Genomic DNA, 17099 nt, shown 5'->3' with positions numbered 1-17099 from the left:
AATCCAAATTGCAAAACTTCCTTTCAAGAACTGAATTGAGTCAGAATCCAACAATTCAGAGTTTAAATGTCTGGGGAAAAAACCTAAAGTACTCCAGTATTGCATTTCACGGCAGCCATTTACCAGCTCATCCTGTGCCATAGTGCTGAATAAGACACCAGAATTCATCTAATCACAGAAGGAATAAAATGAAATGGCAGAGTAGGGAATACTGCTAGTTTCTAACTGATATTCATTACCATAAATGAAGTTATAAACCAAGGTTCAAGTGCAATACAGGTCACGAGCCCAGAATTAGCAAAGTCTGGGGAGCAGAAAAAAAAAATTTAACTGCCTCTTAAATCTGTTCTTGATCTTTTTTGAATTTACAGTATCACTTTTTTGCTAACTAAACATTTACTTTTTTTTTTTTTTCTAAAAATAGCTAGAACCTAGGGGGGAATATAAAACTGTCAACATAAATAATACCATTATCCACAACTTGGCCCAAATCCAGCAAGTTAAATTAACTATGCCAATTGTAGCCAATTTAAACCAAGACAGTACTTGCAATTTAGTTTTAAGATTATTATTCTTAGCTGACAAAACCCCCAACTGACTAATAGGTAATGGGGGTGCATTTATTCAGACAGTTGGTAAAAAAAACAACCAAAAACCAGAAAGTTGTCATCACTGGTTTTTGAATTATCAATTTTTTAAGAACTGGCATACAAGGGAACTTGCAAGCCTAAAGGCACGTATTACTATGTTTTATTCAAATTGCAGCTAACACTGTTGTAAAGTTTTATAGCTAAATCTGTTACTGTCACCCAGGGGCAGAAAACACAAGTGATAACAGGTACTATGGCCAGGGCTACCCTAGAAAAATAAATGCTACAGCTGAGCATTGTTAAATCTAAGACAAGAATATGAGCAGTTTTATAGATTTTTAAATAGTGACCAAATTGTTAAGATTAATGTTTTAACAATGAATATCAAGAAGGTAAGGAGGAAGAATATGAAAAATATTAATAATCTAGATCCATTATAACCTCATTGTAGGCTCTGAAGGTCAGTGTCTCATCTGGAAGTTATGGAGGGTTTTGTCTCAAATGCATCAGTCTCTCTCCTCCAAAACACCTGCCCGGGTCACTTCAGCAAACCATTCAGATACACATCATGGAGACAGCAAGGGCTTCACTTACACAGAACACGAAATCAAAGCAATTGTTGTCTCTATTAAAAAGAGGTACTCCTTCACACATGAGTTCATAAGAGGATCTTTATCCCCAAAATTCAGGATTGGAGCCTAGAAACGAGATGTGTGTTACTGCTTTGTTCAGTATCTAGAGGTGGAACTGAAAAACTGAGGTTTTTTCAGTTTTTGTTAAAACCTTGAGAAAAACAGAGGAACAACAAAGGGGGATGGGGGTAAGTGAAGTCTCATCTCCAGATGAGACACTGACCTTCAGAGCCTACAATGAGGTTATAATGGATCTAGATTATTAATATTTTTCATATTCTTCCTCCTTACCTTCTTGATATTCATTGTTAAATCATTAATCTTAACAATTTGGTCACTATTTAAAAATCTATAAAACTGCTCATATTCTTGTCTTAGATTTAACAATGCTCAGCTGTAGCATTTATTTTTCTAGGGTAGCCCTGGCCATAGTACCTGTTATCACTTGTGTTTTCTGCCCCTGGGTGACAGTAACAGATTTAGCTATAAAAAATTCTGGCTATGATGTATGAGTTCATTCACGGAATAAGCTCATAAGGCACATCCCCATCCCCCTTTGTTGTTCCTCTGTTTTTCTCAAGGTTTTAACAAAAACTGAAAAAAACTCAGTACATACAGCAAAACACAAAGATGAAAAACCATGTCCACTGATCTTCAATTGGGTTCCCTCAATATTCCAGGTGGGCAAAAACAATCCACGAGCTGACAGCAAAGAAAAAATTCTGCATCATTTGTTTTAAGTCACAAATGGTTTCCTGTTACTACAGCAATTAAGGCATGAAAGGATGCTGACTCCTGCAGTGCTAAATATAAACTTGGCTGTTAGCCCATTCAGTCACATGCACACAAGAAGAGAAAGCTGAGTGAAGCACTAGTAAGAGATGAATAGACAGAGGACGTGGTAGAATAATTTCTTTACTACCCCTGAAAAGATAACTATGTCCAAACAAATATTCTGCATACAGAATATACAAATTCTGTATATATACAATATACAAAGTTTCCTATACAAATAGGACACTATGGGCAGTAAAGACCTTTTTTATACTCTGTAACAATGTGGAAAATGACAGTGATTACATTCCATCTCCCTCCCTGAAAAATCTTGAAGCAGCAGAGATTACCATCTTTATTTGAAACTACTGTTATACCTCGGGGACCAAGTGCTAAACAAGCTTTGCAGGAGTGCTGGTTGCTCCCCGGTTCTCTCCCGGCATCAGCCAACCAATTCCCTTCAGAACAAAACCCAGGAGTGATTTCGGGGATAGTTCACTCCTGGGATCCCATCCTAGCAGGTGGGCAGCCCAGACGTATAGGCCCCAGGACAAACCCAGGGCTAAGTGCCCCATACAACGGATGCAGCAAGCCTGCTCCAAAGGGAAAAACAAACAAACCACTATGATTGGGAATGTAACTACTCTGTGCCACCTCATCTAGTGGTCAGCACCTGCTCCCTAAAACAGATCCATTTAGCAACAGAAATATACGTTATTTCTTACCAGATGCGGAACAGTATAGGTTTAAATAGCATAGAACTTAAATTCAACTTTATCTGCAGTGCTTACTGGATGTTCATCATCAAATATTGTGAGTATACAATACACTTACCCTATTATCCCTTCTGAAAACGTGATACACCATTCATATCCTCTTAAAGATGTTTAACAAAACACAGAGACCTAAGGTGGAAAACCTGACCAGAAATCTAGGAGAAAGTATAAATGCAAACAGGTATCCAGAAATCCAAATCACTGCCTTCATCATTAAGAGGTTTTTTTCCTGATCTAATCCAATTCTCTATCAGTGCCTTATAAACTTAAAGGTCAGCCTTTCATAGAACCATAGAATCATAGAATAGTTTGGGTTGGAAGGGACCTCTAAAGGGCATCTAGTCCAACCCCCCTGCCGTGGGCAGGGACATCTTCAACTAGATCAGGTTGCTCAGAGCCCCCTCCAACCTGACCTGGAATGTTTCCAGGCATGGGGCATCCACCACGTCGCTGGGCAACCGGTTCCAGTGTTTCACCACACTCAGCGTAAAAAATTTCTTCCTTATAGCTAGTCTAAATCTACCCCCCTTTAGGTTAAAGCCATTCCCCCTTGTCCTGTCACAACAGGCCCTGCTAAAAAGTTTGCCGCCATCTTTTTTAGAAGCCCCCTTGAAGTACTGATAGGCTGCAATAAGGTCTCCCCGAAGCCTTCTCTTCTCCAGGCTGAACAACCCCAACTCTCTCAGCCTTTCTTCATAGGAGAGGTGTTCCATCCCCCTGATCATTTTCGTGGCACTCTTCTGGACCCGCTCCAACAGGTCCGTGTCTTTCTTATGCTGAGGGCTCCAGAGCTGGACACAGTACTCCAGGTGGGGTCTCATGTCCACTCAAGCAGGGTCACGACAAAATAGTATTTGCAGTGGTTTGCTTAACAAGGTCTCAAACTGCAGCCAAAAAAGATTACAAATAAGATGCTTGCCTCAAGATTCAAGAGGGTTAATCAGCTAAAATGACAACGCAGGAAGAACTTGCATTTTGTCATAGAGATGCAGGGTAAGGATAGAAATACGGAGTTTGAGCTGTCTCCTTCAGAGAGAAATGGAAAACGACAGAAAAACAGCTGAAGTGTTTGTATAAAAAATGCCAAAAACGTGGTAACATTCATAGGAGAGTGAACATGAAGAATAACGTGGTATTCTGATCTGTGCATTCCAGAAGTGAATGGTTATATATTATTTAACAAAAAAATAAAAAATAAGAAGGTACTTGAGTGCTGCCAAGAAACAAGTTGGCTGTAGCAATTCCCTGACTGGAATGAGCCATCCACAGAGTCAAAATTCTCTGCCTGAAAAAAACAAAGTAACACCCATCATCCCAAATGAAGGTTGGCTCTTCCTTCTGTTTTCACCCTCTCCATTTCAACACTCAGGGACTGCAATGAGCTCACGGGACCTAGAAGGGGACACCTCCTAAAGACATAGCAATCTCTTCTATCTTTGGATAAACAAATCTTCCCCTGGGATTATTAACACCTTCCCCACTAGCTGGGGGCGGGGGGGGGGGGGGAACCAACAGATAAGTACCTCAGACTAACATTAGAATGGAATTAATCTAATCCAAATACACTCGTCTAACTGCGTTTCAGTAAGATGAGGTGTTGGCACTTCTCTGTTAGCACTGATTTTTCTTGGGCCTCTGGTTCAGGGTAAGTATCTATCAATCATTTCACCGGTTTGCAGCTGAGCAGAGCGGCAGCTCAGCAACAGTGTTGAACTGGAAACAAGTAAGATCACAGTATCTATGTATTATCAGGGCATGAGATTAGGTTTTCAGCTGTCCTCTGTAGCAGGCTCACGTAAGAGGATAAGCAAAGCAATTCTGTGGGACACCACAAAAGATTTGTTAACAGGAGTTATCAGAGCTCTGCGCACAACCAAAGAGATCTGATCTAGTAGAGGGCTTTCACCACCTTTAAATAGAAAAGCATTAGGCATCACTGATGCCTACGTGTTAGTGCTCATGAAATATCTAGGGAGGCATATAAATAATTGTAATATCAATTATTTGACCATGTTCCCCCCAGGCCCTGTACTTAAAAAGAAATCTGAGAAGTTGAGAGATTATTTTGTTTATTCCCACCCCTCCTCTCCCTTATGCCCTTCTCCCACCTGCCCAAAACCACACTTGTTTCCTCAGGAAAGAAGGGGGCAGGGGGAAGGTAATTTATGAAGAAGAGGGAGCAGCGTTGGCTTTCAAGCCCAGGGGCATGATCCCGTGCTCTCAGCCAGCAGCACAGCCCCTTGGAGGATGAAGCTGACTGCTGACAGCCTTTGCAGCACCTGGGGGAACAGGGACGCTCCCTCCCCCACTGCCCTAGCATGAAACAGAGCATATTAATAACATGGGGCACTTGTGCCTCATAGCAGCAGCAGTGGACCAGGTCCACACTATACTCACTGGTTTTTTCCCAACACACTTGCTGTTTATACTGTCATTCTCAGGCACAGAGTGCGACCTTTTGCCTTTTGCAACACCCAAGGGTCTTGAAATGAGAAAGAGTGACTTGGTTAGTATCGAAGAGAGATGCATAGCAACACTTACTGCAAGAGCAAATCTAAGGCTGGCAACAGCAGCGCTTCCCACAGCCACTGGTACCAGCAGCACCTGTACTCAGACAGCAACAACCCTGCCAACAGCCAACCCCACGCACAGGCAGTTACGGCAATGCAGTAACACCAGGAGGGCAACTGGTAAATTTGATGGGTTTGGTGGGATTTTTTTATTTTCCCCTTTAAGAGAACTCTACTATGATCTTTACAGAAAGCTGAAGACAAACTGTTATTAAATCACATACCACTAAGTATCAGCCTTTTCTTAAGCAGAAAGTTTCATTCCCTGCCTGAGGATAACCTTGGAAGCAAGTAAGACTGCAGAAATAAGCTTCTCTCTGAAATAATTTTAAATGCATATAGAGTTTATTGCTTTTCATCTGTCTCAGAATTAAAACAGCTACCCAGAATGAGAGAGAGCAGACAGATAAACTGAATGATGTTCAAACATTTTGTTACAGACTCACATTAAGTGTAATTACACTCCTCCTAATTTTTCACTGCGTTGGGGCAATAAAGACAAAAGTATGAGCTCCCCTGAAGTCTTTAAGAAACTATTCATACCTGTCAGCAAAAAAGAACACCGTAAAAAAATCACTGACAATTTAAGTTCCAGCCATAAATTACATTCAGATAATTTGTACCTCTTTATATAAATGCCTAATGAATACAGAACACAGTAGCAATGAAGTTATTCTTAACTCTCAACCTGCTGCTAGAGGTAGTGCAGTAGATTCATCACTTGGGTACCTTTCTTCTTCCCTTCCCCATGTAACTTAGCAGAACCTCTGGCTGCACTTGTGAAATTAGTCAGGCTTCAACATCTGACTCTCTGCACAGTCCAAGCCAAGCTGCAATGTCAGCTATTTTTGGCAAACGGCTGAAGGAATGTGTGATATGATATAATGTAAAAATATAAAATATACTTTACGTGGAACTTTACCTCAGAATGCTTTCTTTGGCTTTTATAAGAACACAGAATATCTGCTAGATTATTACACAGCTGCATTATTTAGTAATTTATTCTGCACATGAATTTTAAGTTCTACTCAAAAAATTCACTCTGTTCATGAAAATGATCTGAAATTACTAAGATTGTTAAATTTAGTAAATAAAGTCATATAAATAAGGAGAAGCAGAGGACAAAGACTACTGGGCTTTGCTCTTCCTATAAGTGAACAGTTCTGACTAAGCTCACTTTTAACTCTTTCAAGCAATTGCCTTTATTCTGCAAGACAAAAAGGGAAAATTCGTCTCCCAGTCAATGTTTCAGCAGCCTCTGGCAAGCACAAGCCTTCCCTCGGGAGGATTAGCTAGCTCAGTTAGTTGCAAGTACATCTCTGCAGCTTCCAGCTGCAGAGCTAACACAAGCTTCAGCCCATGTCACACCACTGCAAGTCACAGCTGTGCACACTCCCTCTAAAGCTGCTTCAGGACCTCTGCTCTATGAAGCACCACATATCTGATTCATTTATTTAATCCCAATGTTGCTTCATCTTCCCATGAAACTACCCAATGTCAGTTTATGAAAGACTGGGTTTCGCCACTTAGCAGTCTTCATTTTTGAACTTTGCACATTTTCCCTTTTCCACTGCTAGTTTTTTTTACCTGTTCCTTTGTCACAGTTTCAACTGTGAGCGTGCAGCAGACTCCTGTCAGCACTGAAATTACATGCTCCACCTCCAGTTCCGCTAATCAGCTTGAGAATTATTAAATTACAAACACAAACCTACAGCTGAGTCCAAGGTTTTCTGCACACATAAGCCTGTTTTGTTTTCTACATGGGAGGAAGTATGGAATCTAATCTATTTAATACTTTTCCCCTTGGCAGTGGAGAGTATGCTGTGGCACTAGTGTATTGCCTGCATCAGTGACATACCTGCAACGCCAGTATTTACTGGTGACCTTAACTAAATTTGTGCTCCTACAGTTTTTTTTCATGCTGTGTGATGGGGGCTGACTTCAGTGTGCCTCCAGCATCCTTCTCTCTCTCATTCTCAGCTCCTTCTCCAAAATCTGGGCAATGTTTACACAGCCTCTTCTCCAGCAGCAAGGAAGGGGGCGGATTCAGGATAAGGATGCCTTTTGCAGTGCTGAAGCAAAGTGCCATGTGATACAGGGGGGAAGCCAGTGACCCCAGGAGGAATAATCCCGGATAGAGAAAGGGAGAAGAAAGACAGCTCCCTACCTAGTCACAAGATTAATTTTAACGTCAAAAATGCTCCCAAATATAATTGCAAGTACTTGACAATACTAAAAAAGTAACCTGGGGGATCTAAAGAGTATTGCTCACTAGTGCAAGTCACTGAATGTGCTGTTAGTGACACAGAGGGATCCCAGAACAAACTCCCACCTGAGGCACAAAAACCCTCGTGGCACCTCCCATGAGAAAACAGGAAAGGCAGAACCTTAGGTCAAATACAAAACTGCATCCTGAAGTGATCTAAAGTCATGTTGCTGCTGCAAGGGGTGATTCGATACTTTTCTTCCTGTTCCTAAACTCCCTCCTTTATTCTAGCACTTGTGCTCATCCAGGTGTACAGCCAGGCCTGGAGAAGAATGGCAGTGCTAGCATGGAAAGGAGAAACAGAACTTGCACACCCAGAGGTTTTCAGGGCAGGGCGGATGAGAATGGGACACTCCCTTTGCACAACCTGGGTGAGGCCAACAGTAAATCCGCACCATACAGACAAGTCACATTTACTACACATCAACTCATCCACAGCTCACCTGTGCATGCTTTTATAGAATCATAGAATCATAGAATCATTGAGGTTGGAAAAGACCTCTAAGATCATCGAGTCCAACTGTCAACCCAACACCACCATGCCCACTAAACCATGTCCCTAAGCGCCTCATCTACACGTCTTTTAAATACCTCCAGGGATGGGGACTCCACCACTTCCCTGGGCAGCCTGTTCCAATGTTTCACCACTCTTTCAGTAAAGAAATTTTTCCTTACATCCAATCTAAACCTCCCCTGCCGCAACTTGAGGCCATTTCCTCTCGTCCTATCGCTTGTTACTTCGGAGAAAAGACCAACACCCACCTCGCTACAACCTGCTTTCAGGTAGTTGTAGAGAGCGATGAGGTCTCCCCTCAGCCTCCTTTTTTCCAGGCTGAACAACCCCAGTTCCCTCAGCCGCTCCTCATAAGACTTGTTCTCCAGACCCCTCACCAGCCTCGTTGCCCTTCTCTGGACACGCTCCAGCACCTCAACGTCCTTCTTGTAGTGAGGGGCCCAAAACTGAACACAGTATTCGAGGTGCGGCCTCACCAGTGCCGAGTACAGGGGCACGATCACTTCCCTGCTCCTACTGGCCACACTATTTCTGATACAGGCCAGGATGCCATTGGCCTTCTTGGCCGCCTGGGCACACTGCCGGCTCATGTTCAGCCGGCTGTCAACCAACACCCCCAGGTCCTTCTCTGCTGGGCAGCTTTCCAGCCACTCTTCCCCAAGCCTGTAGCGCTGCATGGGGTTGTTGTGGCCGAAGTGCAGGACCCGGCACTTGGCCTTGTTGAACCTCATACAGTTGGCCTCGGCCCATCCATCCAGCCTGTCCAGGTCCCTCTGCAGAGCCTTCCTACCCTCAAGCAGATCAACACTCCCGCCCAACTTGGTGTCGTCTGCAAACTTACTGAGGGTGCACTCAATCCCCTCATCCAGATCATTGATGAAGATATTGAACAAGACTGGCCCCAGTACTGAGCCCTGGGGAACACCGCTCGTGACCGGCCGCCAACTGGATGTAACTCCATTCACCACAACTCTCTGGGCCCGGCCGTCCAGCCAGTTTTTGACCCAGCGCAGAGTCCACCTGTCTAAGCCGTGAGCCGCCAGCTTCTCGAGGAGAATGCTGTGGGAGACAGTGTCAAAGGCCTTACTGAAGTCCAGGTAGACCACATCCACAGCCTTTCCCTCATCCACTAGGCGGGTCACCTGGTCATAGAAGGAGATCAGGTTGGTCAAGCAGGACCTGCCTTTCATGAATCCGTGCTGGCTAGGCCGGATCCCCTGGTTGTCCCGCACATGCCTTGTGAGCGCCCTCAAGATGAGCCGCTCCATCATCTTCCCTGGCACCGAGGTCAGCTGACAGGCCTGTAGTTCCCCGGATCCTCCTTCCGGCCCTTCTTGTAGGTGGGCGTCACATTGGCAAGCCTCCAGTCTTCCGGGACCTCCCCCGTTAACCAGGACTGCTGATAAATGATGGAGAGCGGCTTGGCGAGCACCTCCGCCAGCTCTCTCAGCACTCTCGGCTGGATCCCATCCGGCCCCATAGACTTGTGAGTGTCCAGGTGGCATAGCAGGTCATTGACTGCTTCCTCCTGGATTACGGGGGGTTCATCCTGCTCGCCGTCCCTGTCTTCCAGCTCGGGGGGCCGAGTACCCTGAGGATAACTGGTCTGACTGTTAAAGACTGAGGCAAAGAAGGCATTGAGTACCTCAGCCTTTTCCTCATCCTCAGTGACAATGTTCCCCCCTGCATCCAATAAAGGATGGAGATTCTCCTTGGCTCTCTTCTTGTCATTAATATATTTGTAAAAACTTTTTTTGTTGTCTTTAACGACAGCGGCCAGATTGCGTTCTAGCTGGGCTTTTGCCTTTCTCATTTCTTCTCTGCACGACCTAACAAGATCCCTGTACTCTTCTTGAGTCGCCTGCCCCTTCTTCCACAAGTGGTAAGCTCTCCTTTTTTTCCTGAGTCCCAGCAAGAGCTCCCCGTTCAGCCAGGCCGGTCGTCTTCCCCGCCCATTCTTCTTACGGCGTACAGGGACAGCCTGCTCCTGCGCCTTTAAGACTTCCTTCTTGAAGATCGTCCAGCCTTCCTGGACCCCTTTGCCCTTCAGGACCGTCTCCCACGGGACTCTCTCAACCAGCGTCCTGAACAGGCCAAAGTCCGCCCTCCGGAAGTCCATGGTTGCGGTTTTGCTGCCCCCCCTCCTTACTTCACCAAGAAGCGAGAATTCTATCATTTCATGGTCGCTAAGCCCAAGACGGCCTCCGACCACCACATCTCCCACCAGTCCTTCTCTGTTTGTAAACAGCAGGTTGAGCGAGGCACCTCCCCTAGTAGGCTCACTTACCAGCTGTGTCAGGAAGTTGTCTTCCACACACTCCAGGAACCTCCTAGACTGCTTCCTCTCTGCCGTGTTGTATTTCCAGCAGACGTCCGGGAAGTTGAAGTCCCCCACGAGAACAAGGGCTAGCGATTGAGAAACTTCTGCCAGCCGCTTATAGAACGCTTCATCCGCCCCTTCATCCTGGTTGGGTGGTCTATAACAGACTCCCAGCAGGATATCTGCCTCGTTGGCCTTCCCCCTCATCCTTACCCATAGACACTCAACTGTACCATCATCACAGTCGTTGAGCTCAACGAAGTGAGCTCAACAGTGGGGAAGCCATCTGAATGTTCATTCATCAGAAGCCATCTGAATGTTTTTCCTCCATGGCTGGGAAAGAATAATTAAAGTGAGCTTTTTTGTTGTTAACTGAGCTTGTAGACAAGGTCAGACGTAAGTCACAGTAAAACTCAGCCATATTAGTCTCCAACTGCAAAAACTGAAATAAGCAGCATCTGGAAACAAGGCTGATATGATAGGTTTGTATCATCCAACCTGGAGAAGTAAACCAATAGTGAAAACATCACAAATCCAAAGAGTTTTTTTTCTTTCTGATAAACCAGATCCAGTAAATGAGTAAACAACAAGTCGCATATATTTCCCACTGGAACCAGTCATCTTCGACACGGGCCATTTGTGCTGTATCACAACCACACACACACACCCTTTTGTTACGTTCCTTCTGTTCGGGGAGAGTGACACAGAATCACAGGAAGTCTGTCTGACATTTTCAAGAAGAAAAGGTCACCAGGCTGATTATAAGACCATTGCCACTTTTGCCGCTACCTATTTACTTTGCTTTATTTAGTTTACTCCATGAAATAAAATAGAATAGGTAATAGGAAAACTGATGTTGAGGGGGTGGGATTTCAAGCTGCTTTCCCATCTCTTCTCTCTGGCAAAAATCTGTATTTATTAGGCAAGATGGCTGTGGATCCAGCTGGCAATTCTTACATCTCTTCATCTTGAACAAAACAGTTAATTTTACATTTGTAACATCCCATCTTTACTTGTGCTTTGTAAAAATCAGTCCGTTGCCAGGACTTAATGAAGCAAAGAAATAGCTGGATTGAAAGGCTATTTGCAATCTGAAAAGACAAGCTGATGGTATTTAAGAGAGCAGCTGGCTAAAAAAAAAAACAAAAAAAAAATCGGTTTGTTCCATGCACATTTCTCTCTCCAGTCTTCCACGAAACCCAACAACGCCAATAAAACACAATTTCTACCCATTCAGATTGCCATGAAAGATGGGATAATATCCTAACAGAGACTGATGATTCACACTCAGTGTAAGATGAGTTACAGTGAACTGGCCAGCAGTAAGGGACGGATCACTGCATGGAGCCAAAAGCTATCAAGAGCAAATAACTGAAAGCTGTGAACAAAAAAGTTATTTTAACAGTACAATAACCAGAAACTGATGATGTCTAAAAGAAAAATGCAGCAGGTCAAAATGCAACAATTACCTGTTGGTTCACAGTAAGCATCTGGACCTGAAGAAAATACCAGAGGTTTGCGGCAATACAATTTTACATACATAACACATCCTGAAGCAGACAGACCTCTGTCCATGGCATGGACAAGAATCACATACCGTGTCCCGTGTCTCCTCCTAACCCTACCCAAAGGCTTCCCAGAAGTTCTGAAAGAACTGCTGGTGTCCAGCCAACAGGTCCCAGACTATCTCCATCCATGTCTCTGGCTCCTCTCAGTTCAAGTTGGCCTCACTGTAGAAGCCTTTTTCTCTCAAACTTTCCCATTCTTTTTGAAATGAAAAAGATTTTTCAAGGCTTCGTCCTTCCCCCAGGTCATGCAGGAGCCTTTCACCAGGATCACTGCCAAACAGTAAGGCAAGTTTTAATTCTGGAAATGCCCATGCTCCTATCTGACATCCTAAAAGCTACAAAGTATTTACCAAGCGTGTTGAGGAAAGGTTTTATCCCTGGGTACAAACAGTAGGAGAGAATAAAACAAGCCACTTGCTCCTTATGTCTGCTTTAACACAGTAGGAGAGTTGCCAGAATATGCCCCATCTCCAAACACATAACATTGTAGTCTTTAAATATGTTCCTATTTGTTCTTTTTATTATCTAGAGAGAAACGTGTAAGTTTAAAAAAGTGACCTGTTGGAATTTGCCAAAAGCTAAAGCATGTCAGTTTGTCAAAATTAAATTTAAAAAACTTCAAAGAATACCCAAAAAGCAATGAACACGATGAGCCCATCACATACAAATGGAAACCAGCAAATGATGCAGCAAAAAAAGTATAGCAAGTAACAAGTATCAGTATGTATTATGGCTGCTAGGGTGGATATTTTACTAATAATTAACACACAAATATCTAAGAATCCAAAGTAAATGAACACTGGAGAAAACAGCTGATTTCATATCCTGTAGTTTTGAATGAAATGTGCACTCTGCTGGGTTAAAAACAGTATTTTGTGGGCTTTGCCTTAAGAAGCTCCCCATGTTTCAGAGGAAGCAAGGGTTTCGTTTCAGGCATGTGTTAGTAACATCCCAAAAATTCCAAGGGGGAGGTTCGATGTTAAAGGAAGTTCTCACACACAGCAACAAAAAGGAAGCAAGAACATGTGCTTTCATGTTCACTGAAATAACACCATGCTAATTTAAGGAGAAGGAAAGAGGGAAGGGGGCACCAGACAGCTCACACACACAAGTCCAGTTTTCCCTAGTCTGAGACACTTCTTTACCAGCAAAAAACAAAAACAAAAAACAGCACCAGGGAGATCCAAGACAGCTTCCTTAAGTACTCTGTTTGCATCATATGCTTATCTCATTTTTCCATTTACTTTTTCTTTTTAGAAAAGATTTTCTGCTAGAGACACCAGCTGCCTCTGTAGTTCCGTATTTGGATTGATTAAATAACAAATAAGGCTGACTAAAGTTAAGTGTTTTCAGTTGAATGAGTAAGCTTTAAATAATTTCTTTCTTAGAGCAACTGGTAGACTTCACCGTCTTTTAATTTCCATTACACACTGAAACAGTACCTCTGTTTACAGAATAAACACGATCCATTTCATTCATGCCTATTACATGGAGATCTAAGCGTTTCTAATCTATCACTCTGAAAAGTTTAAGTTGCACTATAAGTAAGAGTTCCATTTCAAGTGATCTTTCCTAAAAAGACCTAAATCAAAAGAACCCCTCATACCAGACAAGACAGCTAAAAGGAAAATCTGTCTCCTGATGACTATAAAATGTATTATTTTACACAAGACACATACAGTTGAAGAAAAATGGCTCAAGGTTTAGATTCTTTTTTTAAACTCATGATTTAAAGTGTTCATGCATGACAACTATTTTGCACACATCACATGCTTAAACACATGCAAAAGATGGAAAACAAATTTTAATTGGAGCAATCTTCTATTTTACCTTTTCTAAAACATTAATTGCAGTGAAGGGCAAAGGCAGCTAACTAAATAATGGTAAATTTTTAACAGTAATATTATTTCTGCATTATGTTTGGACCATGTAATCTAATGCACAGCACTTTCTTAGAAAAAGGCATAAGGTAGATGACACTGAGCTTCTTCAAGTAAATGCAGCTGTTTCAGAGTCTGAAATCCCTGGTTGAGTATTATCTAGAAACTATGGTACAGCTCAGGAGAGTTTCTGCAAGATCAGGACTTGAAACACTTCTTCAGTCACATTAAGTCCAGGAAGTGATACAGGTATCACTGAAATTCTTGAGACTGAAGGCTTTATATTAATATAAACAAACAAAAACTGTGTACTTTTATTTCTTGTAGCAATACATGCCAACTGCGTCAAAACAAGCAAGCGGAACGTCTGTCAAACCAGCAGCCTGCTGGCCTTATGCAATGCCATGTCTTAGCAAACACACTTTTTTGTTTGTTTTTTACTGTACCAAAAGTACTGGTTGTCTCTGGTGATACTACCTCCTTCGCCGGCTTCTCAAGTGGTACCAGTGGTTTAGGATATCTGGATGCTACGACGAGTGTTCAAAAGCAAGACAGCAATAAGTCATTATTTAAAATCTTCCAATCAACACTGGAGTATCCACCAGCAAGGAAAGAGCCTTTATAAACACTAAGATGACTGGATTTCTCTAGGTCTTGTACCAATTCCACCTGAACGTTTGCAGGCTCTCCTCTGCAAAAACATACAGCAAAGTTTCCGCATATAAGCGGAGAACTCAGACTAGAATCCGCTTTAAGTTATATGAGCAAGTAAAATTTCAGAATATGGAAGAAAACCAAACCACAAGAGCAAAACCTTCTAATACTTCAGTAATACATGCATGGCCCTGTCCCCAATATACCATCTATATTAGCACAAATAGAATAAGCCTCACAAACAGTTTAAAGCAGAAAAAGAGTACTACCAAGTTTATTCAAAGTTAAAATTTTATGAAAATTTTTCTATAGAGTTAACATTTCCATAAGATACTATGCGTGTATTGAGATAACATGATGAAAAATTCAACTCCCCCAAGCTACCCAAATTTGCACTTTTATTGTAGCTTAAAAAGGAAGTCCAAATAAGTCATAAGTCAGTTGAAAAAAAGCTTAAACACGAAGGAGCATTGCAATAAAGACATGCAATGTCCAACTGACTAATGCAACACAGTAAGTGCTAGAATACACAATGAAAACAGAGATTTTTCTATTGCCCAAGAGTACATTCTAGAGGTGAGGTTTTGTTCACGCATTTTTTGCTTTGGAGTTTTGGGATTTGGTGGGGGGGAGGGGTTGTTTGGTTTTTTTAACTACACTTCCGAAAGGTTTCTTGGGGAATGGGGCATACCTCTCAATAGGACTTCAGAAGTATTAAATCTCTTAACTAGGGCACCCCATGCAGCACCTAGACCTTCCCATGCACTTTGTCAGCATACAGGGCATCCATACTCTTGAGACAGGATGTAAGAAAAGAGAATCTAAAAAAAAAATTAACTAAATTTCATAATAAGTGAGAATCCCATCTAGGGATAAAAGGAGTGAAACTGCCACCTCTACCTGTTACTCAAGAGTAACTGCAGGGTTCACTTGATCAACCAGCCTTATCCCTGGTCACATCATCTACATAACCACTGTAAGTTGTCAGCAGAGTGGGAACCCAGTTTCGCCCGGCCGGGCTCCATCCCAGCTCCCTGAAGAGGGCAGAAGGCAGAACCCTGCTCTTCAACAGCAAGGCCTGGGAAAGCCACAGTGTGTTTATGCATCAAGTATTCCAGATATAAAAGCACATGACAGCTAATGGGCTGAATGCAGCTTGTGATTTCTCCCTCTCTTCACTAAGGCTTAAGAAAAATAGTGTCAGAGCAACTAGAAAAAAAAATATAACTCCCATTCCTCGCTCCTTTCCCTCTCCCTCCCGGCAAAATGGTATCAATTTCAAGTAAATGACCAAGATTTAATATTAGCGTTAACTAACGCTTAGGGCTCAAGGCCTTTTATAATAGTTTATCTCAGGTAATAAAATACTTGGCATTACATAGATGACCACCATTTGAAAACAGTTCCACCTGTAGATTTTAAAGAAAATGATCAGGAGAGTCTGCATAGCACTCTTGCTTCTGCACTCTGCCTTCATGAGAGGGCTTGATGATTTTGGAAAGAAAAAAGAAGTTCCAAAAGCAAAGAGAGAAGCACTACATGTTTCCACCTGAAACATAATATTCCTTTCATCACTGAGTATTTTTGACTCAGCAGTGAGATTAGCAATAGCCCTGGTGTACGCTGTGATGGTCTAAGAACACAAAGGGACTGCACGCAGGCAGGCTGGTAAGAGTTTGTCATTTTACCAGCTTGACAGGGCACTTCAAGCTTGTGAATTAGACACTTGCCAGCAGTCTGCCAGAAGACTTTTTCCTAGAATAGCAATCAAACACTAGAGTTAAAAAACAATTTCTTGACTTAGGTCACGGGAAGGGAGAGGTAGATGATCTTTCTCCACACACAGCTCAGAGTTCACCTGTGTACGTTGGGCCTGTAGAGGAGAGAGGGAGAAAGAACCATCCCTACCATGTGCCGTCATACCTGCCAAAGCACACCAGTTCCTTCTTCTCCCCACTCAGCAGGCTGTGTCCTCTCCCAAGAAACCTCACACTTCCACTGTGAAATCACTCTTTAAACAAGACCAGTAATTCCAGAAGGATCGAATCATGCTTTGTTGCGTTAACACAGATTAAGTTCTACCAAAAAGAGGTACTAAAAAATGAGTGGTATCTAAACCACCACAGCAGATGAACTGGTTTGTTTGTATTAGCAAGAAGCATCTGACTCATGCAGCAAAAGGAATTTTCTTCATAGGAGATCATGCTTGGAGTGTCTAAAAACCTCAGTGAAATCTGTTTGTCTTTGATGACATTTGCAGTCCTATGAGTTAACTTTTCTTTTTAAAGTTGTGGAAGTAGAGGCATCTAGGCTCTAACACTCCCTAAGCTATTCCAGCAAACTGAAGAGTTCATAAACTTAACACCACATCATAATCCAGAGATGTTTCTTCTGACACCAAAGCAAGATTTCACCCAACAATGGCTAAAAGCTTGCAAATTCCTGCAAAAAGATCTTGCCCCAGCTCTCAGCCCTACTGAATGCGTGGAGGTGGTGCCCTTTACCTGCAGGACTTTTTTTTTTTAAAAAAAACAAATACAAGATGCAGCAACTTG

At 42.6% G+C, this 17099-nt stretch overlaps 1 protein-coding gene across 4 annotated transcripts in view; it reads right to left on the bottom strand.

Moving 5' to 3' along the window:
• The window catches only part of TMEM65 (transmembrane protein 65), a 38714-nt gene that overhangs the window by 15995 nt on the left and 5620 nt on the right, over positions 1 to 17099 (bottom strand). For 2 of the 4 annotated variants that reach the window (XM_076329133.1, XM_076329135.1), the window contains one exon: positions 14337 to 14417. The exons of the other annotated variants lie outside the window; for them this stretch is intronic. In XM_076329133.1, the coding sequence (XP_076185248.1) occupies positions 14337 to 14417 (81 nt within the window). The remainder of the gene's footprint in view (positions 1 to 14336; positions 14418 to 17099) is intronic. 4 annotated transcript variants of the gene reach the window in all.

This window comes from Aptenodytes patagonicus, chromosome 2, assembly GCF_965638725.1.
Source record: "Aptenodytes patagonicus chromosome 2, bAptPat1.pri.cur, whole genome shotgun sequence".
Lineage (NCBI taxonomy): Eukaryota > Metazoa > Chordata > Aves > Sphenisciformes > Spheniscidae > Aptenodytes > Aptenodytes patagonicus.
Note: the sequence above shows the minus strand (reverse complement) of the source record. Positions and strands in the feature narration are given on the sequence as shown.